Consider the following 26781-nt stretch of genomic DNA (forward strand, 5'->3'; position numbering starts at 1 on the left):
GCTGGCTAACATTTATGTTACACGATTGATGCGCTATCCCTCTAAAATTAATAACCCCAGAGGATATTTCCTGCCACAAGTGATTATGGTCTGACTTTCCCCTTCCCCCTCTTTTCCCTTTCCCCTTATCCCCCCCCCCCTTCAAACTCCCCCTTACAAACCCAGCATATTTTTTTATTTTTAATCGCGAGACGATCCTCTGCAGACAGCACCATTGGGTAATGCATATTACTCAAACGAGAAATAGCGCCATTAGCGGTGCCAATTAATTTAGTCAGTGGCTTGACCATACACTCTCCCTCATCCAATTTTTCAACTATTTCTAACAACTGCATAGTGTTAGAACTGTCTCTTTTTGCGTGGGCGTAGGAGACTGCAATAGCTTGATGTTCTTTGATTCGGTGTGGAAATCGAGAATCGTTCACTGCCACTAGCTTCGCTTCACAATCCAACGAGATTTTATTGCTCTGGAGGAGGGTGTTTTGGAAATTTTTTAAACGTAAAATAGCCCTATCCCCTGAAACCGTTTCCACTGACTGGTAGCCATGCCGTCTAAAATGCTTCATATGATCCCGTAGTTTTGTATCGCTACGTAATTGTGACAGACAAGTTGGACAGTAGAAACGTACCCCTAGATCCCTACCACCCCCCAGAACTCTACTAATGTCTGTAATCTAGTTAAAATGGCCTATTGAATTTGTTAGGTCACTAGGTGATGTGTACATCAGCCAAACCCAGTGTTTCACCAATGCAATCGACGGACCCCATATTGGGAAGAGCGTTCTCTTCTTTTTAGAGCAAATTCCATTCTCGATTGCTTTTTCACACTGAACGACAGTAACGTTGATATAGAAAAAGGAATTTGCCCTTTCAGAAGTATTCGTAGATCTGAGCGTTATTGCTTATTTCTCATCTAAACTAGAAAAATCTACAATGGAAGAAATCGGACCCCTCCTTCCCATGTACAGCCCAGTGATCTAAATTCGTCTTGGCAGCGTCATCTGCTAGAGGCTGAAATGCTGATATGAGGAAAGCGTACTTGAAACATTTTTGACCTTTTTCAAAACAGATTCGCTGGACACCTCGACAACCTACTAAATCTGGATTATATTTTAAAACTGTACCTGTGTCCTTATGCCCCCCCCCCTTAAAATTAAATCTTTTTTAAATTTACAAATATTAACACTTAAATTTTCAACATAAAGAACTACAGACCCAATCCTATTTTCGTTATAATTCTCGAGATGCGTAACAATATAGCCTATCCACTCGGAAAAAACACCCTCAAAATTCTCTAAATTTGGATCACAGTTTATAGAATTAGCAGTATGATCATTCTCTATCTCACCCATTATAGAAACCCGGACCGGCGTGTGAGTGCTCCAGAGAACGTTTTTGCAGATAGAAACATAAGCGGCATCATATCTTTTCACGGGTAGACAAGTCAGATTTCTCTTGGACGCGAAACTTGGCTTCAACGTTGGAGCACTAATTTTGAAGAAACTAATTTTAAATTAATTTATTCCAATGCATACATGAAAATCGGTAGTTAGTAGTGTAATGTTATTAGTAGATGTTTTTAGGAACTAAAAATAGGTTTCGAAGTCTCAAGTTGGTTTCAAAGGCATTTTGAGAAAGTTTCTGCCAAAATACGTGCTCCAGGGTAATTGGACCGCTGATGGCAGATCAAATGAGAGGAGCTGTTTGTACGCACCGATATAAATATATATATATATATATATATATATATATATATATATATATATATATATATATATATATATATATATATATATATATATATATATATATATATATTATACACTACGAAAACTTTACGAAAAAGGAAGTTTTTTTTAAAGAAAAGTAAAGGCCATATTAAACTTAAGATCAGTAGAAATAGAAGCCTACAAGACTCAGCAGTAAGAAATGCATTTTATTTATTTTCTGGTAAACAAACTGGAAGAATAATCTATAATAGGAGCTTTTCTAGCGTAAAGCCCCGTAAAATTTTGGATCTGCCACTAAAATGTGTGATGTCCTTCAATTTTCTGAAAATTCCCTAAGAATTTTACGAAAAACACTTCTTAACAGTCGTTTGGTATTTTATTGGATAGGGCTATTTTGGCAACTTTTAACACAACAACCAATAATTAGAACCCAAGTCCTAAAATTGGTCTCAATCAGGAACCCTTACCGCTATCTAAATTCTGAAAGTGCAAAGATTTTCAAACAGAGGTGTTTATTGTTTAAAGTTCAGGAAAGGTCTGGCCCATTTCATATGAAAACATTGATTGAAAACAAAACTAGTCTTATCTAGGCTCTCCGCCAAAACAGGTAACTATATTTTTCAAATATCACAGGAAGTACAAACTGACAAAATAAATAACACGACGTGAAAAAAAAAATGATAAACCACCCAGTTGTGGATCCAGAGGGGGGGGGCGAAGGGGACCCTCCTAAATTAGTCTAAAGTAGTGTAATTTCTGTAATTAACGCAAGTTTGCATTAATTAAACTGGCTCCTAACGTAAGTTTGTCGGATCAACCTACTTTGCGCCCCCCTCCCCTAAAAAAATCCTGGATCCGCCCCTGAAACCATCACACCTCCTTTTTTACAAAATCCTACATAGGCCAATCATTTGAGTCCACTGTATGTAAATAATAGATTAAGTCATAATTTGTATATAAATTAAGTCATACCTGTGAGATGGGACACTTGCAAACCACTTGACTGGCTCACCAAGTTTTTTTCTGCTTTCGCAATTAGAAATAATGCACTTTGCAACCCTTTCTCATTGACGGAAACAGACTAACCCGCTAATGCAGAAAGAAGTGGGAGGAGCTTTTTGTTCGTACCGAGAATGAAGACCAGAAATGATCTGCGATAAACTTACTGGATAATTCTATAAACTGTGATTTGGATAGACCAGTCGCATCTCGGTATGTACATAATGATGATAAACCTCACTTTTTCCCTCATTTAAATAAAACACCTTTAAAACAATAGAAACCTTAATTGAACCCTTACACCCTCCTCTCAACTGCATTTGATTCTCTAGCAGTGTATGAGTACTATATACATATTCATGAACAATTTCTACTTGGTGAAGCACAAAATTACCACCCAAAAGTGAATTTGAAGGGTCACCAAAGGTTGCAGTGTCGACAACTATTATATTTAAAATTGCATTTGAGAGTTGAAACTCGGGAGATGTCCTAAATTGGATATTACCCCCCTCCTCCCCCCGCCGCGTGTATATTATCACCAACCCCTCCCCCACATTGTTCAATAATAGGGTTATGGGAAAGCACATCAGTTTTTTGAAGTGGAATCATATTACCGGTGGAGGGAGGGTTTCTTCTTAATTCCCAGGTAAAATCCTCTAAAAGCTCTAGTGTGTTTGGACTGAGTAAAGGTATATCCCCTTGCTCAACTGTGCTATTATTAACATTAAAATAATCAGTTAAAAAATCATTAGTATTAAACGGTATTTCAAGTGAATTAACAATACCATGCAATTCGTTGATAGTTGGATTCATTGTCGTGAATTGCATGAAATTCCATTGCCTCTTCAATGAGTTCAGTACTTCTTTCTTCAGTTGGTGAGGGGGTCAGAGCATATGGAACCAGAACAACCTATAAAAGAAAAATAGCTTATTTTCAAAGTGTCTAAATCACCCTATTTTTAAAAAAATTGGATTATTATTTAAAAACGTGCTTAGCAGTAGCATTTAGTTCACTATATATATATATATATATATATTCTGAAAGTTCCAACCTAATACAATCTATAAGATGACATAGAAGGTTTTGATTTTGTTCAAACAACTCCTCAAAAAATAATTCATATTAATACTCTTTATCTGCTTTGAAAAAACCGTGGTCTTTACTTGATAGCCCATCTCTTTCTGGCTATACAGTTTATAACACAAAGATTTTGCTATAAGGAAATTATGTCCGGGATATAGTGCCTTTTTCGGTTTCACTATGGGAATTCAGCAGACTGAATGTATACTATAATTTACCTGATTTAAAAAGGGGGAACCATTTCTTTTAATATCTCTGACACACTTTGACTGACTGATGAAATGAATCGCTTGTTGAAAGGCCCCTTAATACATTATTATTCTAGTGAAAACTATTATTTGGAGATAAAAAGAATCTAGTTCTATTAGTAAACTAGAAGTTGGTTAAAAATATGATTATGAGGTTGAAAAATAGCGAAGATGCCTACAGTGGGCAGAAAAAATAGAAAAGATTAGAAAAAAAGAGTAGTTTCTTTGACAAGCAAAACAAATAACATTATATTTAGATATCTTTGAGGGAGGGGGGGAGAAATTTAAAACAATGGGATGTGGGATTATGGAGAAAATAACATTTTTAATATCTTTGACACACACTTTTTCAGCGATGAAAAATGGGTTTGTGTAGATATTTCTATAACCAGGTAAAAAATGCTTACATTTTTATATCCCGGTTGCAGTTGAGTGCCTGAAGGCCCTGGCGAAGCATGCTGGAGGGCCACCTCCTGACCTTGTGTAGGTGGGGCAGCTCTTGAAGGCCCAGGCAACGCATGATGGAGAGTGGACTGGTCGGCGATGTTACGGGCTTGCACCGATGTGGCAGCAGGGTTCTCCATCCTTATGGCCCATTCTCTTTTGGGTTTATGCCCAGACTGCATAGGGGCTGGCACTGATGGGGCTGCCTCACCCTCCCTTGCTCTCTTCGATGGAGGGGGTATACATTGTTCATAATTGTCCTTAAAGAAGAGAAAAAAGTTAGTATTGAAAAAATGATTCCCTTTTTTTCACAGAAGGAACCTTAGTACCCCCCCCCCCCCACCTCCTAACCATAATTTTGTCTAGAAAGCATTTATTGCAAAGAAGCCCCCTCCCCAGCATTTCAGTAAAGCAAAAAGTAAAATTTACGAGAAATATACTATGCATGGAAATCATACGTTTTTATTGCACAACTTGTGAGAAAAATAAAAGTTGACAATCACTAGTTTGTAGTCTTAGGATAGAAATCAATGTTTCTATTTTTACCATTTAGAAAATTTTTTTAATCTTCCCGTCTATATGCTTTAAAATAGATAAATGATTGTTAACCCAACAGCTTATAGGCTTAAAATTTAGGATCTTAGACGTAAATGGTATTCAATTTACGGATAATAAAGTTATGTATTCTTTTTCTTAGAAATCCCGGCCTCTTATTTTTCACACGAAGAAATAATTTGTTTTCATTTTACAATGATGGTGTTAGAATTGAGACATTGCCCCTCCCCCCTTTTTACATATTTTCCTAAAAAATATTGTTAGCAATTATTTTGGGAAATAACTCGTTTCACTCTTCCATATAGGTTGTGAACAAACAAGCTCAATAAACATCCATCTCTTTCTGCATGAAACTGTTTTTAATTCGACGTGAAAAAGTATCCTTTTTGATCTGTGAAACCCTTTGGTTAAACCGTTAACGTAAAGGATTGAGAAAGCGGATGTGCTTTAAAAGGGTGACAGCTAATTAAATCATTACGGGAATGCTTATGTCAAACCAGAGTGGCTTAATAAGTAGGGGATTGACAGAAAGTTGACTGTCAAAGGGAGAGTTCAAAAACAAAGTTATTTCCAATGGAAGAGTTAAAGTCATAAACAGAGGAGGGGGTGTGTATGGGGTGGTTAGGTTTACGTGGTAAAAAGAACGTATTTTAAGCTTTCTAGCGAGTATAAACATCATATAGTGGAGTTTGTATTGTGGGTGCGGGGGGGGTACCTGAATTTGAATTTACTGGAGGGGCTACTATATAAAATGATTTTATTTGAAAATAAAGTATGAAAATTTACTAAAGAGAACTCACATTGTAAATCGCTGTAGCCAAGGCTTCCATCTCATCAATATATTCCATTGTTATATCCATTGTGTCTTGGAACTTTCTGAATTTTTAATCACAACGCATGTCCGTTATATACGAAATCTCAAGGGTGAATTGCGATGTAATGGGAAACCATATGTAAGCGACTCTCTTATTGGCTTAGAATGATATTTAACCGACTCTTTGATTGGCTTAGAAGGACACACGTGATCCTGTTTCCCGTTATCAGATCAAAACATTCTCCCCACCGATTATGTAAGTCAAGTTCTCGGAAATTCTCTCCCCTAGATCAATACATTCCACACTAATTATGTAAATCACCCCTCGTGTCATTACACTTGGCCAAACAGCAACAACAAATCAATCGTCCTTGACCCCATTAGACATTAATAAACCATGAAAATACATCAAAGTGAGAAAAATCCTGTTTTTTTATTCTCAGCGACAAAAACCACAAAAACATGTATAAATTAGGTACTGTTTGTACTTGTCCTAGTCGAGTCCTGGATCAAAACATTCCCCCATCGATTATGTAATCAATTTCTCAGAAATCCACTTCCCCCTCGGTTACGCAATCAATTTCTCGGAAATTCACTTGTCCTAGTCGATTACACAATCAAGTTTTCGGAAATTCACTTGTCCTAGATCAATACATTCCCCATCGATTATGTAAATCACCCCTCGTGTCATTACGCTTGGGCAAACAACAACAACAAATCAATCGACCTTGAAAAAAGGGGTCATTGACCCGTTCATGGATCGATAATACTTGAATAAATTATGTCCCGTCGACGTTAGACTCAATTGTAGATGGCAGCACGCAGTGTTCTCGTGGGAGTCTATGCCCATATATGGTGCCCCCGTGGGGCTGGTACCCCCCTATCTACTCACATACTCATAGTTTGTTTTGATTTAGTTCAACGTCCGCCTAAATATTTCTTATATTTGATTACTGAAGACATTGTTATATTCTTTTGACTATTAAAGAGTGCACTAACCCTTTCAATTTCCAACCGAATGATTCATTTTCGAAGTTTCTACGACAACAAATGGTCATCTTAAAATTTCTATCAGATTCGATCTGATGCGAAAATACAATGCGTGCGTGTGTGTGGGGGAGGGGATTTGCCCTCTGATCACTTTGACTCTTAAAAAGAGCATTATAACGTCTGATTACCAATCCAATGAGCCCTCTACGAAGTTTATACGACCACCATTTCTATAAAAAAAACTTATATGCCCCCAGAGCGTAACTAACAACCCTTGCCCTGGGGGCTATGGGGAGGGGGGTCATCTTCAAAGACATAATTTCTGGACCTTCCAACTACGCTGAACAAAATGACTATCTCAAAATTTTGATTGGATGTGTTTGGGGAAATGATTGGTGTAGGGGGAGGGGGGGTGGTTGACTTCCAATCACTTTTGACTTTTAAAAAGGTCAGTAAAACTTCTGATTATCGATCAAATGAGCCCCCTCCAAGGTTTATACGACCACCCTTTCTATAAAAAAAACCTTATATCCCCCGAGGGCATAACTTACAACCCTTGCCCTGAGGGTTGTGTGTGTGTGGGGTGTCATTCTCAAGGTCATAATTTCCATACCTTTAAACTACGCTGAACAAAATGGATATCTCAAAATTTTGATTGGATGTAATTGGGGAAATGATTGACGTGGGGGGGGGGGCTGGTTGCCATCCATTAACTATTTTTGAAGTTTTTATGACATTTCTTTCTATAAGTAGTGCCCTGGTCTAAAAAAATTAATAATAATATATTGTGCCCACATCGCACTTTACTTAGGCAGTGCTATCCCGCTACCTATGATATTTTGTTTTGAGATTTCTATTATGCAGCATTGGAAGTACCGATTAGACCAGCTAAGCCCCCCTCCCTAAAGTTCAGCCTATGGGTGGCCATGGTATGTTGAGGGAGATGTTGAAACGTGGTTGACGGGCTACAGGCCCCCCAAACTCTTCTTAGATGCCCCCTCTCCTCGACACTGAAAACATTTTTAAAAGCAATTTTGTTCAAAAGAGGGAAAAGGTCTAGTAACTATGCCTCCGGGAATACAATGCCCTCCAAAGTCCCCCGGGCAAGGATTGTAAATTATACAATTTATCCTTTTTTAATTGCAGGATTTTTCGTTAGGAAAAGGAAGAATTTGTTTTATTTTGAGTGTGTTCGAAAAGGCTATGTGTATTAAGGTGAAACTTCAAGGAATGTTGAGGGGTATGTTTAACTAAATCAAAATCTACTATGTGCATCCAGTTTTTCAAAAAGTCGTATCTCCAGCATGTCAAAAACGGCTGAGGGTATTAGGTTTAAACTTTCAGGGCATGTTGAGGGGGATGTTGAAAAATAGTCGGAAGGTAATCAGTCCCCCTCCCATGTCCCTTTTGGTTGCAATCTCCCAAAGACATCTGATCAAAATTTTGGAATAGTCATCTTGCTCAAAATTGTGGAAAAGTCAAATAAATATGGTTCCAGGGATGAAAAAACCCCGCACAGCCCCGGGGTAAGTATTGTACGTTATATAAGTTGAACATTCCGGCCTACATATAAGGTTGATTATTGGGGAAATGGGGCATGTTTGATCCAGAGTCAAACAAAATAAAAACACATTATATGCAGGAGGTCTGTCAAAAGGGTACATAGCAATATATAAAGAATAGCTAACCGTATTAAGCTAGAACTCAAAATCATGTTGAGAGTGAAGTTGAAAAAGGAATGGAAGGCAGCCAACCCCTCCTCTTACCCTTTTAGTTTGTATATCTGGTCCTATTTGATATCTGGAAAGTGATCAAACATTCATGATCTTTCTTAGCTATATATATAAAAAAAAAAAAAAAGTAAACAAGAGCTTTAAGCCTCTACAATAGTGCATTTTAATGCCAAAACAAAAGTGTCAATTCTCATTGGGCCTTCGGGTAAATGCTGTTATTATGAAAGTAAAGAGTAACATTAAACCCCAAAATGAGCAGAACTTGTTCCGTATAGGAGCGGGCTGCCACTTCCTCATCCCCAGGCTCCCTCTCATGGTCATAGAAACTTTGGAGGATGGTCATTCGATCGGAAATTGAGGGTTGTAGTCCTTTTTTGTTTATCAAAAGTAATTGGAGACCAACCAGACCAACCCTGTCCTAAAACTGTTGGAGGTACCTATTTTGTACTTCCTCTGTGGCTTCTCAATTTTGCGTGTGGGAGAATTTTCTCGGGTTTTTTTTTTTGTGGGTGGGAGTTCTCCGGGTGAGACACCAGTTCCCTTGGCCCGTAGTTCGTTCTTATCAAGGTTACCCCTACTGGAGTAACCTTGATATGGCTTATTACTTTTTCGTGAAGAGCTGTTTGTTAGAAAACATTTTATTAGAAAGCAGTTTGTTAGAAAACATTTACACAAAAATCAATGCAACGTCTTCTTTACCGGATTAAAGAGTCTTAGTTTGAAAGAGTTTTCGAAAATGCAAAATGTTCAATCTTTTAGAAGGAAAAAAAACCGATAAAGCAGGCAAACATTATTATGTAAAAAAAAAAAAAAAAATGAAGTGCATCTAAAGCTCTTCAAACACCAAAGAGATTTCCCAGTATAAGGATTTCTCCGGTTATAACTTAAAGAGTTTCCTCAAGGCTCTAAGATAACAGACGTATGAAGAGCATAAGAAAAAACGACATAAAATAATTTTTTTTAATTTCAATAAATTGTTGTCTTAGATCAGTGGTCGGCAAAGTGCGGCTCCGGAGCCGCATGCGGCTCTTTGGCCCCTCAAATGCCGCTCCAGCACAAATATTTAAATACACGCAGCAGATGCGCAAGTCGCGCCGAGGGTATCGGTCGGTTGAAGATTGAAGGGAACGAGGCGCGGGGGAGACTCGCGCGTTTCTACATGCCAGCCACTGCCCACTGTGCATGAATTTTATCAAGAGTAAATTGAGAAGTCGTCTTATTGATGAGAACCTGGAATCGTGCCTAAAATTAAAAACAACAACATACAAACCTAACATACTCAAACTTTCCAAGGAGATGCAAGGACATTGTTCGCATTAAGTGTTTGTCAGTTATTGCCATAATTCAATTTATGGATATCTTACTTTAATTCTTTTTTTAATCAATAAATATAATCTTTATTAATTTGAAATCAAGTTTCATTCAGTGTACCCATAATTTAATGAAGGTCTAAAATCATAATAAAGGTTTACTACATTAATAAACCCATCTGGCTCTCTAATTTTTTTTTAATCCTGGTAATGTACATATATGGCTCTTTGGCCAAAAAGTTTGCCGACCACTGTCTTAGATGAATAAGGTTTGTTTTTTAAGTAGGGGAGAAGGGAACAGGGAGGGAAAGGGAGCATGACTAGTCCATTTGCCCATCCAAACTAAATTCTAGCGTAATTTTCTACCTTTAATCGTATAAAACGGTAAATTTTCATAAAATATCCACTATATGGCCCAAATACTGGAAGCTTTGTTAAATGAATAAACAAAAATAATATAATAGTGATTACAGAATTGATCAGAAAGGATTCTATAAGAAGAGCGAAAAGTTAGGACTTTTTATTTATATTTTTATTCGTTCATATTGGATACTGTACGGCTACGTTTAAAATGACTCTCTTTTTTTTTTTACCCGGCGCGTTCCTGTGCCAGAATTTTGATTTTTTTTTTTTTTTTTTTTTTTTTTTTTTTTTTTTTTTTTTTTTTGCAATCCAAGCAAAGGAGGGGTCACCCGAAATTATTGCCTAACTATTAATTGAGACCAAATATAAATCAGATGAATCAATTCAAAATCCATTAAAAAATCTAATTTTATCCTCCTGGTAAATACAAGCATGTTAAATACAAGCATCGAAGTATTTGTATATAAATATAAATTAGCTGAGTCCCCACACACACAACTTTATAAGACGGGCAATCATACGGAAAATACTACATGTAGGATAAATTCGCAAAAATCTCAACAACAACAACAACAAAATGTGTAGGCACTGGCGCATTCAGGGGGGGGGGGCTCAAGATTTTTTTAGTGCCCTCATTCCTTTTTTTTCCTGTTTTTTACTTTTTCAAAAAAATTGGTCAATTTGGTTAATTATTGGCGCCCTTGTCACGCCCCCCCCCCAGATTTTCCTTACTGGTGCCCTTGTAACATTCCCCCCCAAGATTTTCCTTACTGGTGCCCTTGTCACATTGACCCCCCCAAGATTTTCCTTACTGGTGCTCTTGTCACAAAGCAGTCGGTGACAAGAGCCAAGACAAGAATAAAGTCATAAGCAGTCGGTGGCGATATTGGGGACATATGGTTAGAATGGGAAGCAATCGCCTGCCTCATGATGTTTGGGGTTGGACTCCTCCAGGAGTTGGACGGCGTGGGCGACAGATGGCAACACCTGGAGGATGCCTAGAAGAAGACGCAACATCCCTTGATGATCTTTGGCCGAAGACACTGGAGAGGTCATCATTGCCACCTTATGCGCCGACCGGCATGGGAAGTCCATAGTCTAAGTTGTCTTGACACCCTGTCAAACCAATCGACGAATAAAGTAGTGACTCAGGCGAATTTTACATAGAATCAGAGGAATATATAGATAAAATATCAGGTAGAAATGCAGCATTTCAATTTATGGATTTCCACCTCCAGGTTTGTACAAATATGGACAGATGGTATTCTAGAATATGCTGATCCGAAGAAATATCGCAATGGAAATAGACTTATATAATTTTGTAGGGGCAATAATCTAGTTGTAAGCAATAACCAATTTGGTCGTAAACGGCCATTAAGTTAATATGGTTCCCACATGATGGTAAGAATGGCAACCTTATATGTTACTATAAATCGAAGACTGGCAGGATCGATACAAGACACTAGGGCATATAGGAGTGCCGTTGTTAATAATAAAAGTAAAGATTACGATCTAGTAATGTCTAGACTTAATTTAAAGCTGAAGTGTAGAAAGTGAAACCAGCATATACTCGTATTAAGCTATAGCATACTTGTAAAACAGATCATTTATTGCTTACAGAGACATTTTAGCTTTGATTCTTTAAGATTATAGATTAACTATGTCAGTTATCCTGTCTTCTTTGAAATTCCTAGTTTTGTGATAAACTTGCCAGACGCTGCACAGTGGTGCAGTTTGCCCAATTAGTTTTTAATTCGCATTTTCTCATGTTAAATTGCCAAAAATCCAACCAACTTCCCATTTTCACTGGGTGCGGTGTTTTTTATGTTAACAAATAATCTATTAGAATTTGGAGTTAATTTAAAGCTAGAATTTAGTAAAGATAACTACTTATCGATAAGAAATTTAGTAAAGATAACTACTAAAGGTAGTTTTGATGTAGGTAGATGAGAGTGAGAATTTGGGAGAATCATTTCAAAAAAAGCTGGATTTGAAATCAGTCGGTTTAGAATTAGTTAGCGTAGAAGATGGATGGATGATTTTAAGAAAATAGTCTGGGAAGTAGCAGAGTATATTTTAGAGAGGAAAATTAGAAAAGCGGTTAGAAATATTAGTGAAAAACCTTTAAGCTTGATTGAAAAATATGAATAACAGTAAATATTTGTTTATAGAAAAGACAGAAAAGGCCGTAACATCAAACAGTTCGTGGTAAGGAACTGTAAGTAAGGAGCGACCCAGCTCAATAGTAACCGAAGCTCTAGAAAACGGTATTTCGATACCAATCGATACACTAAAAGAACTATATGTTAAAGCTGAGTTCAATTATATAAGTTTTATCAAGGTTAATCCTAACCATCAAAAGTTAGGCGCCTGAGAAAATTTGGCTGATATTCGAAAAAAGGAAGAACGACGCCTTAAAAATTATAGAACCTTAGTGAAAATCACACCACTATATTCAGCGCATCAGAGAACCCTTCTGTAGAGATTTCAAGCTTCCATCTACAAAAATGTGGAATTTTGCATTTTTTGCCAGAAGAAAGATCACGGGTGCGTGTTTATTTGTTTTGTTTTTTTTCCCAGGGGTGATCGTATCGACCCAGTGGTCCTAGAATATCGTGGGAGGGCTCATTGGAACGGAAATTAAAAGTTCTAGTGCCCTTTTTAAGTTACCAAAAAAAAGGAGGGCAACCGGGCCCCCTCCCACGCTCATTTTTTTCCCAAAGTCACATAATCGATATTTCGAGACAATCATTTTTTTCAGCATATCCAAAAATATAATTAAAATGTCTGTTAGGATGACTTAATCCCTCGACAGCCCTAGGGGGAGGGCTGAAAGTTAGGAAGTTTGCCCTATGTTAACATATAACATTGGCTAATTGACAGTATACAGACGTTTTCTGGGGAGATTTTTCCTGGTAGTGGGGGAGGGGGGGGGTCGGGGGTTATGTGGGAGGATCTTTCCATGAAGGAAGTTTTCATGGGGGAAGGGACATTGCTATGAAGGGGACGCCGGGCTTCCCAGCATTATTTAAAAAAAGATCAGAAATTTAATATAAAAAAACAAGTATTTCAACTGCAATAGCAGCAACATCGAAACTTCAAACGAACAGAAAATATTACATATATGATTGGGTTCACCCCGTAGTCAATACCTCGCTCTTTAAGCCAAAGATTTTTTAGTACTTTCATAAGAGCTATTTATTCTAATTAACGGCCTTTGTGATTAAGCGGTCATTTTGAAAGAATTGGAACAAAATTCAAACTTTCGCTTAAAGAGCAAGGTATTGACTAAAGGGCGATTCCCCTAATAAACAAATTAAAAATATATGAATATAGAAGTTCGTTACATAAGTTAATTCGTAAGTTACATATATTTATTACTAATAAAAACGTTCGTAAATAAAATTACACAACTTTCGAGAAAGCCATTTTAACTAAATAAAAGTAAATTAATATGAAAATTTTGTTTTAATTATTCATGTACTGTGAGCCAAAATCAAAACCTGCATTTATTCAAAAACGTTCAAAAATTAAATAAAAAAAACAAGTTTTTTTAACTGAAAGTAAGGAGTGACAATAAAACTTAAAACAAACAGAAATTATTCCGTATATGAAAGGGGCTGTCCCCTCCTCGACGCCTCGCTCTTTACGCTAAAGTATGACTCTTTCTCACAACTTTACTTTTTAAAACCATAAAAAACTTTAGCGTAAAGAGCGGGGCGTTGAGAAGGGACAGTCCCTTTCATATACGGAATAATTTCTGTTCGTTTTAAGTTTTAATGTCGCTCCTTACTTTCAGTTTAAAAAACTTGTTTTTTTTTATTTAATAACAAACAAAGCGCCAAACGGCATGTGACATCACTTAATATCTAATATATAAATGCATAAGTACAATCCAACACAGACCTATAAAAACGGACTTATATGGTTCAACCTTAGCCTCAGGAATTACCCCAGATTTCCAATTTCCACAAAATCCCTTTTCTCGTTATTTTTATCCACTTATTATAACCAATAAAATCCTCCTCAAAAAGTAATTCCTCGTGCCTACCAATTCTTTGCACTCCTCTACAAAATACTAAATTTTCCCCCGATACCCCCACACATTGCGCAAATGTATAATACGGGTATTAAAAATATATATATATATATATATATATATATATATATATATATATATATATATATATATATATATATATATATATATATATATATATATATATATATATATATATATAATAAAAACGAGTGTTGCATTAGAGGATAGATTTGACGAAAGAAGTGGGAAATAAGGGATTTGGAGAGGGCATTAAAGTATTAACTAAGAATATATGAATTAAAACTATAGCTAACATTAATGGGAATCTGGAAGACGCAGCAAGACATCATAATCATAAGATATTGTGCTAACATGTTATGCACCATTCGCAATGAAATTTTCTAACACCAAGATTTATTAGCGCTAATTAAAGCCAATCATAGTTTTTCGTAGAAATTTCAACCAGTCAAAAAAAATTTGAAAAAATCTGACAGGCTCAAATTAGCACTAGCTAAATCTTCATATTAACAAAATCTTATTGTGGATACGCCTTTGGTAAAGAGGATTTACATAGGGATTTTAGGAGTACCTTAACATACCAAGGACAGTGAAATGAAACCTGGTTTTCTGAGCTGGCTCCGTGAAAACTTGCACAACTATATATGTCTGAATAGATATGGAAAAACTGAGACTTAAATTTTTAACGAAAAAACTCCATATACAGTCAAGATATTTTTGTATCTATAAAGGTGCCTCTGGGACTAAAAAAATTGTTGAAGTGTGAATTTTTACGGGCGAAAAGCATTGTCAAATTTGACGAATTAGTGTTGCTTACTTATTTACACAGTTCATCGTGGCAACACCAACGAAAATCTCATATAGCCCTAAAAATGTCATAATCTTGAAAAGAAAAACAAAAGAAAAACCTTAGAAGATGGCGGTTTCCAATTATAAATACACGTAAAACGGATCCAGAAGGCAAAAATATCTTTATTTTGATGTCACTGGTGCATTTATAAAACCGCTTTATGAGGAAGGTCAAATAAAACCTCTTGACAAAATTATTAATATTGTTTTTGCTAAAGGAGAAGTGTATAGTAGTTTTAGGAACACCTTAATGAAACACCTTTACAAGTAAGATGAAAACAGTGAATGAGGTAATTACATAGGCAATAGCTTGATTTCGGTAGGAAGGGAATTGCTTAGCAGAATGATACTTATTAGACTAAGAGATGTTGTCGCTAAGATTTATCTATATGTAATTGAAAAGTGTCTTAATTACTACACCTTCTCAGTGCTGACGTCCATACTACTACTACTACTAACAACTCACCGCAGCAACAAGCCGCCTGAGGCCAACACAGCTACGCACGCTCCTCCTCCACCCCAATCTATTCAAAACCTTCCTTTTCACACCCGCCCACGAAGTTCCCATTTCCTTTAAATCTTTCTTTATGACATCCTCCCATCCTAGACGGGGACGACCTGCTCTCAGTTTAGCCCTAGACGGCTGACCGAAAAGGATAATCTTCGGTAATATATCAACTTTGAACGAGAAAACGTGTCTTGGCGACCTCAACCATTTTTTCATTGTATCCAGAGAAAGTAGTACTGAGCCACATTTTTTGTATAGCCTGTTGTTTGAAATACAGTCAGTCAGGCGGGTACCCAGAACAATCCTTAAGCAATTTCTTTGCAAAACATCTAGTAAATCTTCATCCGCTTTTCGGAGCGTCCATACTTTAAAGCCTTATTTGAGCACTGTCATCACTGTAGCATCTAATGTCTTAATCTTGGTTTGCAGACTTATCTTCCTATTCTTCCAGACTTTTTTTAAGTGTGAAAAAATACACCCTGAGCCTTGGCTATTCTATTTTTAACATTTCCACTGCTCCCAACATTTTTACTAATAATACTACCAAGGCAAGTGAAGCTGCCCACCTGATCAATCTTTTCATTACCCAACGTCACCTTTTCATCTTCACTTATTCCTAGCCTTAGTGACTTAGCCTTAATGACTTAGTGACCTAGCCTTAGTGACATAGGCCAGCCTTTAATTTAAATACTAGAAAGGCTTCAGTGAAGGCTCTATCCTTGTAGGGTACACCAGATAAGTCGTAATTGGAGAAATGAACAAGAACAATAATGCTGCAATTTAGTAAATGCCAAGGTGAGTAGATGGATCTATGTGAAATCAGTACTAAGGCAGGGGCGTGTCTTATCCCCGTTTATATAGATTATTTTGATGGACTTATCCTTAACAACACATCGAAGGCTATGGCAGAGCATGAAAGTAAACAGAAAAGTAAACCTTTCCTATGCTTAGATTACGCAGATGATTTAAGTGTTCTAGATAAAAATTTTAGCAAAAGGAATACATTTTTGTGGTTTAGAGTTCTGACTGTAAGAACAGACTTAAAATTTAATATTCGGAATGTTAGGTCGCTTAAATTAGACATAAATGAGGACGTAGAGGCAGCGATAAGAGACGATAAAATTGACCGAGTGGATGGGTTCACTTACAGTGTTGCCAACGCGGTACGAGTGTACGGTTTTATGCGGAACATTTGGACATTTCGCCTACCTATGTTATACATTATAAGGAGAACAGCCAAGGGATAGGGAATTTTCTGACAGTTGAGGAGTTCGGAAGGTTAGAAAGATGTCTTAGAACTAAGATTACGATACTAGACACCGTGGTAATGACGGTGGGCATGGCCCAGAAATATGAGCACTTCGAAAGGTAGAGGAACATATACTAGACGTTTTCCAGTTGAATAGGGTAAGCGCAGCTTTAATAATACGAGAGAATGTAGGGCAAATAAAATATGAGATAATTCACAGTCAGTAGGCATATAGAAAAATTCTAATGTTTCAGCCAATACCTACGCTCAGCCGACCTCAGTGGAAAAGAATAAGTCCGCGAAAAAAAAATTGAAAGACAAAAATGAGAGAAGACTCGCATCTCAAGTGCACACTAAAATGGCGACCAAATGATACACCCGATTTTGAATGAAACAGAACTTCATTTGAATTTTTTTTTCTAATGATGCCTTGAGCGCTAATCTCTTTTTAGGTTTTGAATTATCAGAATTTTCATTAGCTTTCAAAATACAATGATGTGAAAGTACGAAGACTCAGAACCAATAAGAGCCCCGTAAATAGGGCTTATAGGTTTCCCCAATTTCCCAACTAAGGTCAATTCTTCGATGGATATGTTTCTGAATTTCAACTGCCTCCCTAAAAACTTCGACGGGACAATTAAGGAGGTTTTATCATTCAGAACGAAATGGGTTGTCATAAATGTGTTGGCGAAGACAGACTTGAAATTATCGGGCCTTTGGTGAAACTTTATGGCTTTATGGATTAAAGGCTGATGTTCAAATGAACTCTCCTCTAATTGTTGTTGTCTTCTTCCAATATAGAAGAAATCGCAAGAGCACAGTGCCGTCAACTAGGGTGGAAGCAAAATAGCATGTGCGCCCTTTATTCCCCCCACCCTGGACTTTGAAAAATACCATCTTTGAGGTTATTTTCATTGGAAAATACCTATTTTTGGTATTTTCATTGAAAGAATTGAAAAAAACGACAGAACATTTTCCCCTTCCCTTAAATCGTCGTGACGCCACTGTCAGGAAAATTAGTTTACTCCCATTTAGGCCTACAGTGCTCTTATTAACTCAGATTTTGTGTTTTCGACCTAATTAAATTTCTAAACCTAATGAAAATTCTGAAACTTCAAAACCAAGAAAAGATTGGCACGAAAAAAAAGGGTTCCCCAAAATCAATATTCAGATAAATGTTTTCATCTTCCATCCATCATCAGGATTTGTTAGTCAATCATTGTCTTACAGTTCAGTTGTAAAGGTGACTCTTTTCTATTATTAAATAATAAAAAACAAGTTTTTCCAACTGAAAGTAAAGAGCAACATTAAAATTCAAAACGAAGAGAAATTAATCCGTATACGAAGGAGTTGTCCTCCTCCTCAATACCTTGCTCTTCACGCTAAAGTTTTTAGCATTTTTAAAAAGCTTCCTATTCTAATTAAACGGCCCGTGTGTTTCAGGAGTCATTCTTAAAAAAAATTGAGACCAAGGCAGCTTATTTCAATAATGAATTAATAAAAGTAGCACTAGCAGTAGTAGTAGTAGGAGAGGATGACCTTCAAGCCAAATTCAATTGAATTGAGGGCCTTCGTTTTAAACGGATATATCATTACGTCAAAAGCGCCATCTTTGGAAGACCCCAGATTTAGGCTAAGTTTTAATAATCGCTAATTTATTCATCGAAGTTGTTGCATTCTTTATTAGAATTTTCTAAATTAATATTTCATAGAAATTAATCACAGTAATTATAGCCATTAGGTTGATGACTTATAATTATTGTACATTATAGTTATTCACTTAAACAGTATTAGTTAAATTCGAGTCTTAAACATCGATATCTGAAAAATAATCAACCAACTTCTTATATCGAATATCACCTACAAAGGTCAATTGTATTATCTACGTCGAGTTTTCAGAATGGGAGAACTCCTAAATAAACGCACACAATCGAGAAGGAGAGATCGATCCTACGCCGTACATAGCAGTCAGATCTTTTTGTTGTTACCTCGTCCTTAAAACTCGCATGGGCTGATGTACTGACAACAGCGGGATGCCAAGAGGACTATATATTCCTTGTCGACGACCTAGGTGTCTCCCAAGGCACAGGAGGATTAAGTTCCAAAAAAGACAAAATTCAACCCCCCCCCCGAAAATCGGGGCTTTGTCTATATACTGCTGTGGCTTCTCCCTCTACCGCTAAAAAAAACCTCTGTCTCTAAAAATATTTTGAAGTTGTGGCTTCTCCCTCTACCTCTAAAAATATTTTGAAGCTGTGGCTTCTCCCTCTACGTCTAAAAATATTTTGAAGCTGTGGCTTCTCCCTCTACCTCTAAAAATATTTTGAAGCTGTGGCTTCTCCCTCTACCTCTAAAAATATTTTGAAGCTGTGGCTTCTCCCTTTACCTCTAAAAAAACCTCTACCTCTAAAAATATTTTGAGGCTGTGGCTTCTCCCTCTACCTCTTAAAAAAACCTCTACCTCTAAAAATATTTCGAAGCTGTGGCTTCTCCCTCTACCTCTTAAAAAACCTCTACCTCTTTAAAAATATTTTGAAGCTGTGGCTTCTCTCTCTACCTGTAAAAAAAATCGCGTATACACTATTGTGCCTACTGGTGAAAAAACCAAGACAAAATTAAGATAAGTATTTTCCCTAAATATCAACTTTTTGGGTTTCGTAGCTACCCTTAAAGTTGGGAAGTCTTTATTTAAAATTACCTTATTCAAATACTGCGAATACATCGATGAAACGCCACTTGTATCGATAGCTAGCACCTTTCCGTTGACGTTAAGTTTAGTTGTGAACTGCTCAACAGGAGGCCCGCCTGTACTCAAGGAAGGCTGTTTCTCACTTGCAGGGATTCGTCGAGTCACACAGACCAAGCAATTTGCACTTTCAGAGCCTTCTGAATCTTGATTGTGCTCAGACTTTTCCCCTGGGTATGGCTGAAGAATGGCAGAAATCTGAAGAAAGAAATTAAAAGTCAACAATATTAGTTTGTCTATAGCCCACTAAAATAAAGCGGAGTAACAAACAGAAAAGAAACAAACCTCTAAAACAAGGAAAATCAACAGCAACAAAAATAAAATTACAAAAAACGAGTAAGGGCACTGAGGGCGAACAGGTTGTTGTAGGTATCGTGGGGTAGTTGACACCAAGCTTCGTAAGTTATAAGCCGATGTTGAAAAGTTTGTAAACAGAAACGAGGTTTCGGGTTCTAAACCACGGAGGTAGATATAATAAAAAAACGGAAAAAAACGGAAACAAGGATAAAAAAAGGATAAAAGGGATAAATGAAAGGATAAATTGAAAAAAGGATAAATGAAAAGAAGATTCATGGCTATTTAGATCTTGTTGTGCTATTTTGTTTATTTTTTGTAATCAAAATAACCAGTCCGTTGTGTTTATTTGTATGTTTGACAATTATGTATAACTTATGAGTAAGTTTTGATACAGATTTAATCAGATTTCAGAAATATTTAATAATACTTAATTTAATCATAATCAATGGCTGCATTACCGAAATCTTTATTTTTAAGGCATACTCAATCACAAATAAGAAAATCTCGCAAAATATGAAGTTGCGGAGAAAATTGTAAAAATTCTGAGCCTTGATTAAAAGCATGTTTCAGACTTAACTCACAATCAAACCGAATATGTGATCGAAATTGTCCCGCTGCTCGGATAATCATTCAATTGCAGAAACGCGATTAATGGTTTTGAACGCTCCTTTTGGAACGCTTCATTATCTAGTTCAGTGGTTCTCATAATTTTTACAATTTTCTCCGCAACTTCATATTTTGCGAGATAATGTGCTTGTTTTGAACGCTATAATTTTTACATAATTTTTACAATAATATTTATTTTATTAATTTTTACAATTTAATTTTGCTATAATATTTCTCATAATTTTTACAATTTTCTCCGCAACTTCATATTTTGCGAGATAATTTGCTTGTTTTGAACGCTATAATTTTTACATAATTTTTACAATAATATTTATTTTATTAATTTTTACAATTTAATTTTGCTATAATATTTCTCATAATTTTTACAATTTTCTCCGCAACTTCATATTTTGCAAGATAATTTGCTTGTTTTGAACGCTATAATTTTTACATAATTTTTACAATAATATTTATTTTATTAATTTTTACAATTAAATTTTGCTATAATATTTCTCATAATTTTTACAATTTTCTCCGCAACTTCATATTTTGCGAGATAATTTGCTTGTTTTGAACGCTATAATTTTTACATAATTTTTACAATAATATTCATTTTATTAATTTTTACAATTTAATTGTGCTATAATATTTCTCATAATTTTTACAATTTTCTCCGCAACTTCATATTTTGCAAGATAATTTGCTTGTTTTGAACGCTATAATTTTTACATAATTTTTACAATAATATTTATTTTATTAATTTTTACAATTTAATTTTGCTATAATATTTCTCATAATTTTTACAATTTTCTCCGCAACTTCATATTTTGCGAGATAATTTGCTTGTTTTGAACGCTATAATTTTTACATAATTTTTACAATAATATTTATTTTATTAATTTTTACAATTTAATTTTGCTATAATATTTCTCATAATTTTTACAATTTTCTCCGCAACTTCATATTTTGCGAGATAATTTGCTTGTGCTCGATTAATGGTTTTGAACGCTCCTTTTGGAACGCTTCATTATCTAGTTCAGTGGTTCTCATACTGTGGTACGCCTTGAAAAATTTTCAGGGGGTACGCGGCCAGCCAACAAAAAATAAAACAACCGTTTAACTCTAGGACTATAATTTGCTTAGTACCGGTAAATGATAAGGAGCACCAAAAATTTTACGTGGGTATAAAGGGGTATAGTGTCTAAATAAGTTTGAGAGCCACTAGTCTAGTTAATAAACTTGTATCAGCTTGATTTTTTCCTCTCCTATGAATTATAGTTAAAACAAATAAGCGGGTGCTGACGTGTTGATTAGAATAAAACTGAACTTTCTGTTGCTAAGGAACAGAGGGCCTTACAGTCTCTACATAGACCATAAAGAATCCAAAAAATTGTGCTTAATGGCAGATAATCTCCAAGGAATAGTTTTCTTACGAAATGGTAGAATTTCGATCTCAAGTCGTGAAACTGTCCTTAAAATCACACTAACATGGGATTTTCAGGCTACATGACTTAACGTATCAAAAGAAAGAAGCGATTTATCGACAAGCCTGCAGCTGTTACTTACACCAAAAGGCAGTATACTAACATCATTGGATCCATTAGTCTCAGACCCATCCATTCGACGAGCCAGAATTATGATATTACTTAGGCTTTTCCTTGGAGAAGGATCTAGATCTCCTTAAAAAAAAAGGAAAATTGTGAGTCCAAGCAAATTCAGTCCGTCGTTTTGCATACAAGTTCAGAGGACATTGTCCGTCATGAGTCAGCCCAAAAATCTCAGTCATCCCCATTGCAACTCCAGTAGGCTTTCCAAGTAGGCAAAGCTCATATAATGAGAAGAATCTTAGTTGCTCAATTATCTTCAAAGTCTTGTGGACATGGTCAGTCATAAATCTTCGAAAATCTTTCATTTGGGGTCTCCAATTGCCTTCAAATGGCTCATAGAAACTCATAGACTATTTGAATTTCCCTTATTCCATGATTATCTACCTTAGTTCTGCCCTAGGATGGATGAATTTCTATGAAATTTCTATATATATATTTCTATATATGTATATATGTATATATATATTTCTATATATGTATATATATATATATATATATATATATATATATATATATATATATATATATATATATATATATATATATATATATATATATATATATATATATATATATATATATATATATATATATATATATATATATATATATATATATATATATATATATATATATATATATACTACTACTACTACTAACAACTCACCGCAGCACCAAGCCGCCTGAGGCCAACACAGCTATGCACGATCCTCCTCCACCCCAATATTATTCAAAGCCTCCCTTTTTACACCCACCCACGAAGTTCCCATTTCCTTTCAATCTTTCTTTAGGACGTCGTCCCACCCCAGAAGGGGACGACCTGCTTTCCGTTTAGCCCTAGATGGTTGGCCGAAAAGAACAATCTTCGGACATCTGTCATCCTTCATCCGCACAACGTGCCCTAACCACCTAAACCTTTCTTTCATTATAGCCCTAGAGAGCGGTATTGAACCACATTTTTCGTTATATATATATATATATATATATATATATATATATATATATATATATATATATATATATATATATATATATATATATATATATATATATATATATATATATATATATATATATATATATATATATATATATATATATATATATATATATATATATATATTATATATATATATATATATATATATATATATATATATATATATATATATATATATATATATATATATATATATATATATATATATATATATATATATATATATAACGTGTGTATATATATATATATATATATAACGCGGTATATATATATATATATATATATAACGCGTATATATATATATATATATATATATATATATATATATATATATATATATATATACCGCGTTATGCGGTATATATATTACACTCCTTCCATGCTCACAAAAATCAAACAACTAATTCCTGATTACATTCCGGATTCGCCTGACTTACAAAAACCAGAAAAAAAAATTATAAGAGACAGAAAATAAATCTTTGCTGTATCTAAAATACATGCTAATTTCTCTCGTTTTTCTTCGTAGGTCTCATGGGAAGATCAATATAACAGAAAAACTTGTTTCTCTGATGGATTGCCCTAGTTTCCTAGACTTGAAACTAAGAGTATCCTCTTTCATACATGAATAGCAGAGAGGCAAGTTCCTTACAAAACGTTATTTTTCCTTTGATGTCCTAATTGGAACTTTCAGGTTTTCATGATACATTTTTAAAACAAAGGAGCGATTTTTCAAACTTGTTAATTTGATTTTAGGGGCCACACTGAAACTTTTCACTAGATTTTCTCATGAAAACAGGGGAGGGGGAGTATGAGTAACTGATACTGATCAAGAAGTAATAAAAAAAAGATGTTATTCCTAATTCATGTTATCATACACCGACGAACTATATATTAACAGATCCATATGTGATGGTTTAGATCTAAATATAAATAGCATCAGCCGTTTGGACTCAGACAATAATTACTTTATAATCATAATAACAATAAAATTCCAAATTCAATTATATGTAAGTAAGTAAGTAAGAAGGTATGACGGCCCTAGACCCTAGACGGCCCTAGACCCTTAAGGTCCAAAGTGGTGGTGCTGATCTCTGTTTCGCGGCCTTTCAGCCAGGAAGTCAATGGGGGATTGGGGGCCAGCCATTGCACACCCTTCCTGCTTACCTTCCCCAGATTTTTTCAGGTACCTATTCAGAGCTGGATCGACTCTGGCTGAGCTTGCAGAGTCACGCCACTGCCCCCGTCCCAAACAAATAACTGGCCACACCAAGGATGGAACCCGTGCCCCTTGGTCAAGGAATTCTCAACTCAGCGCGCCAACCCCTTAGCCAGGACGGCTCAAAATTCATCTATATATTAAGTTAAATATAAAACAGGGGCAGGGGCAAGTAACAAGCTTAACATATTGTTCTTTAGGGGTTGTATGGAATTGATGTAAATGTAAATAGGTTCTTGAGGCTATGAAATTTTAGCTCATAATCAGTTTTAACTCTAGGGTCCTTCTCTTCACTCACTGCTTCTAGCTATTTACCTCTAATATAATCAATGTGCTAAGGCTTATTGTGTCCAAGATGCAAAATTTGGCATTTTGAACTAGTAAATTGCAGGGCCCATGTAGTGGATCCTGTTGCTAGCCTATCTAAATCTTGCAGCAGGTAAATAATATCCTCTTCAGTTTCAACAACGGCAAATAATTTAGAATCGTCAGTATATAATGTAAGTGGGGTATAGCCCTTTAAATAACTTAGTTGGTAATAAAATTGTCATTAAAATAACAACGACTGGGTCATAAATAAACCCGGGGACAAAAAGGGGGGATGTAAAGGGGCTATGTAAAAAGAAGTTTTATTATATACCTTTTTCCAAAGAGACCGTTGCGCTCCCATACCCCTCCTTGGTAGTAACTATAATACGGCCAACTAGGATGAAGTAATTATGACTAAAACTTTCAACTGCGCCGAATAGGAATAGTTAAGAATCGTCAGTATATAAAGTAAGTGGGATCCAGGCCTTTGAATAGATTAATTGGTAATAAAATTATCATTAAAATGAAAATGACTGGGTTATATAATATACACAAGGACAAAAAGGGGGGATGTAAAGGGGGTTATGTAAAAAGAAGTTTTATTATTTCCTTTTTCCAAAGAGACTGTTGCGCCCCCATACCCCTCCTTGGTGGTACCCATGACACGGCCAACTAGGATGAAGTAAAATTATGATTAAAAGTTTCAAGAGCGTTAAGAATCGTCAGTATATAAAGTAGGTGGGGTGCAACCCTTAAAATAAATTGATTCGTAATAAAATTTTACACAAAAAAAAAGAAGAAAAAAAAACTTTTAAGGTGTCACATTTATTTTCAGACTCCAGTTTCGACTCTTGATTGAGACAGTTTTGGCTCAATTTCACTACCATACGAAGGCAGAGATCCAGCTTACCCCACCAACTATCCCAATTTCTAGGGTTATAATGAGAGAACGGTTGAGATGGTTAGGACAGGTTTTGTTGACGAAGGTGGACAGATTGCCAAAGATTCATCTTTTCGGATTCAATTCAGGGTCAAACGAAAAGATAACGGTTCCCAAAATGGGGAGGGAATAGATCAGAAGGAAGGAATTAAAGGAAACTGGAGCTTCTTGGGAGAGGGTGGAGATTGAGCCTTTGAATAAATTGGGTCGAGGAGGAGTGTGCGCAGATATGTTGGCCTCATGCGGTTTGGTAGTGCAATGAAAGTCAAAGTGAGGTGCTGCAGTGAGTTGTGGGAGGAATTAAATTCTTGAAATCTGTTTTGCATTTGTTTAGGTGGAAACATAGGGTGAAACATACGAAAGCAGACTTTTTTTTTTACATCAAATTACGATCATTCTCTGAGAAAAGGTCTGCATAATTATGGCTTAGTGAATGGATAGATCTTAATTCAATGAATCCAATGGTTTAAGTATATCGTCCTTTCGGTACAAGTTAGAGCTGGAGGTTTATCGCAGAATTGCATGTTTGACAGAGAACATAAACCATGACGGCTTGAAAAGCACTAGCTGGGATGTATTTGATGACTTTTTGTGAGGTCACGCAATCCATAAAAGTTGTTCTTTGTACCTTTTATGCAGAAACAACTGCAAACTTAAAAACTATCAACCTATTTGTCTGCAACTAATCTGATGACTGCGTAATGCAACGAGTAGTTGAGGCCTAAAGAGAAGCGTATTCTCCAGGAATTTTTTAAAATTTATATAATTCATTATAACACAGTATATAAATAATAGATTATATTATCTTATAGATTATATCTTATTATATTATCTTATTATCGAATAAATTGTATTATGTTATCTTTATACAGTTTTCTTATTGTTTATAATAAGAAAGAATGTGCAGTTTTATGCCTGAAGGCAAGGGAGTATTGCATGCAGCTTAAGTAGATCGTGTATAGTTAGTAAGACGAACTTTATGCAGTAAGTGTAGGTTTGGTTAGCAAATCTTGTTTTTTCTCAGGTCGAGATCGACATCACGATCTGGAGATCGAGTTAAAAAAAACTTTCATAAATTTATTTTTGGAAGGGGATTTACAATTTTGTGTTTGGGGGAAGGGTTTTTT

The 26781-nt window shown here is 35.6% G+C and overlaps 1 protein-coding gene across 3 annotated transcripts in view; it reads right to left on the minus strand.

Annotated features, from left to right (window-relative positions):
* The window catches only part of LOC148948890 (uncharacterized), a 431863-nt gene that overhangs the window by 224168 nt on the left and 180914 nt on the right, over positions 1–26781 (minus strand). For all 3 annotated transcript variants that reach the window (XM_089094800.1, XM_089094801.1, XM_089094799.1), the window contains exon 8: positions 19632–19877. In XM_089094800.1, coding sequence (XP_088950926.1) covers positions 19632–19877 — 246 coding nt within the window. The remainder of the gene's footprint in view (positions 1–19631; positions 19878–26781) is intronic.

The sequence above is a fragment of the Artemia sp. Qi Xiang Cuo genome, chromosome 9 (assembly GCF_049724085.1).
Source record: "Artemia sp. Qi Xiang Cuo chromosome 9, ASM4972408v1, whole genome shotgun sequence".
NCBI classification, from domain to species: Eukaryota; Metazoa; Arthropoda; class Branchiopoda; order Anostraca; family Artemiidae; genus Artemia; species Artemia sp. Qi Xiang Cuo.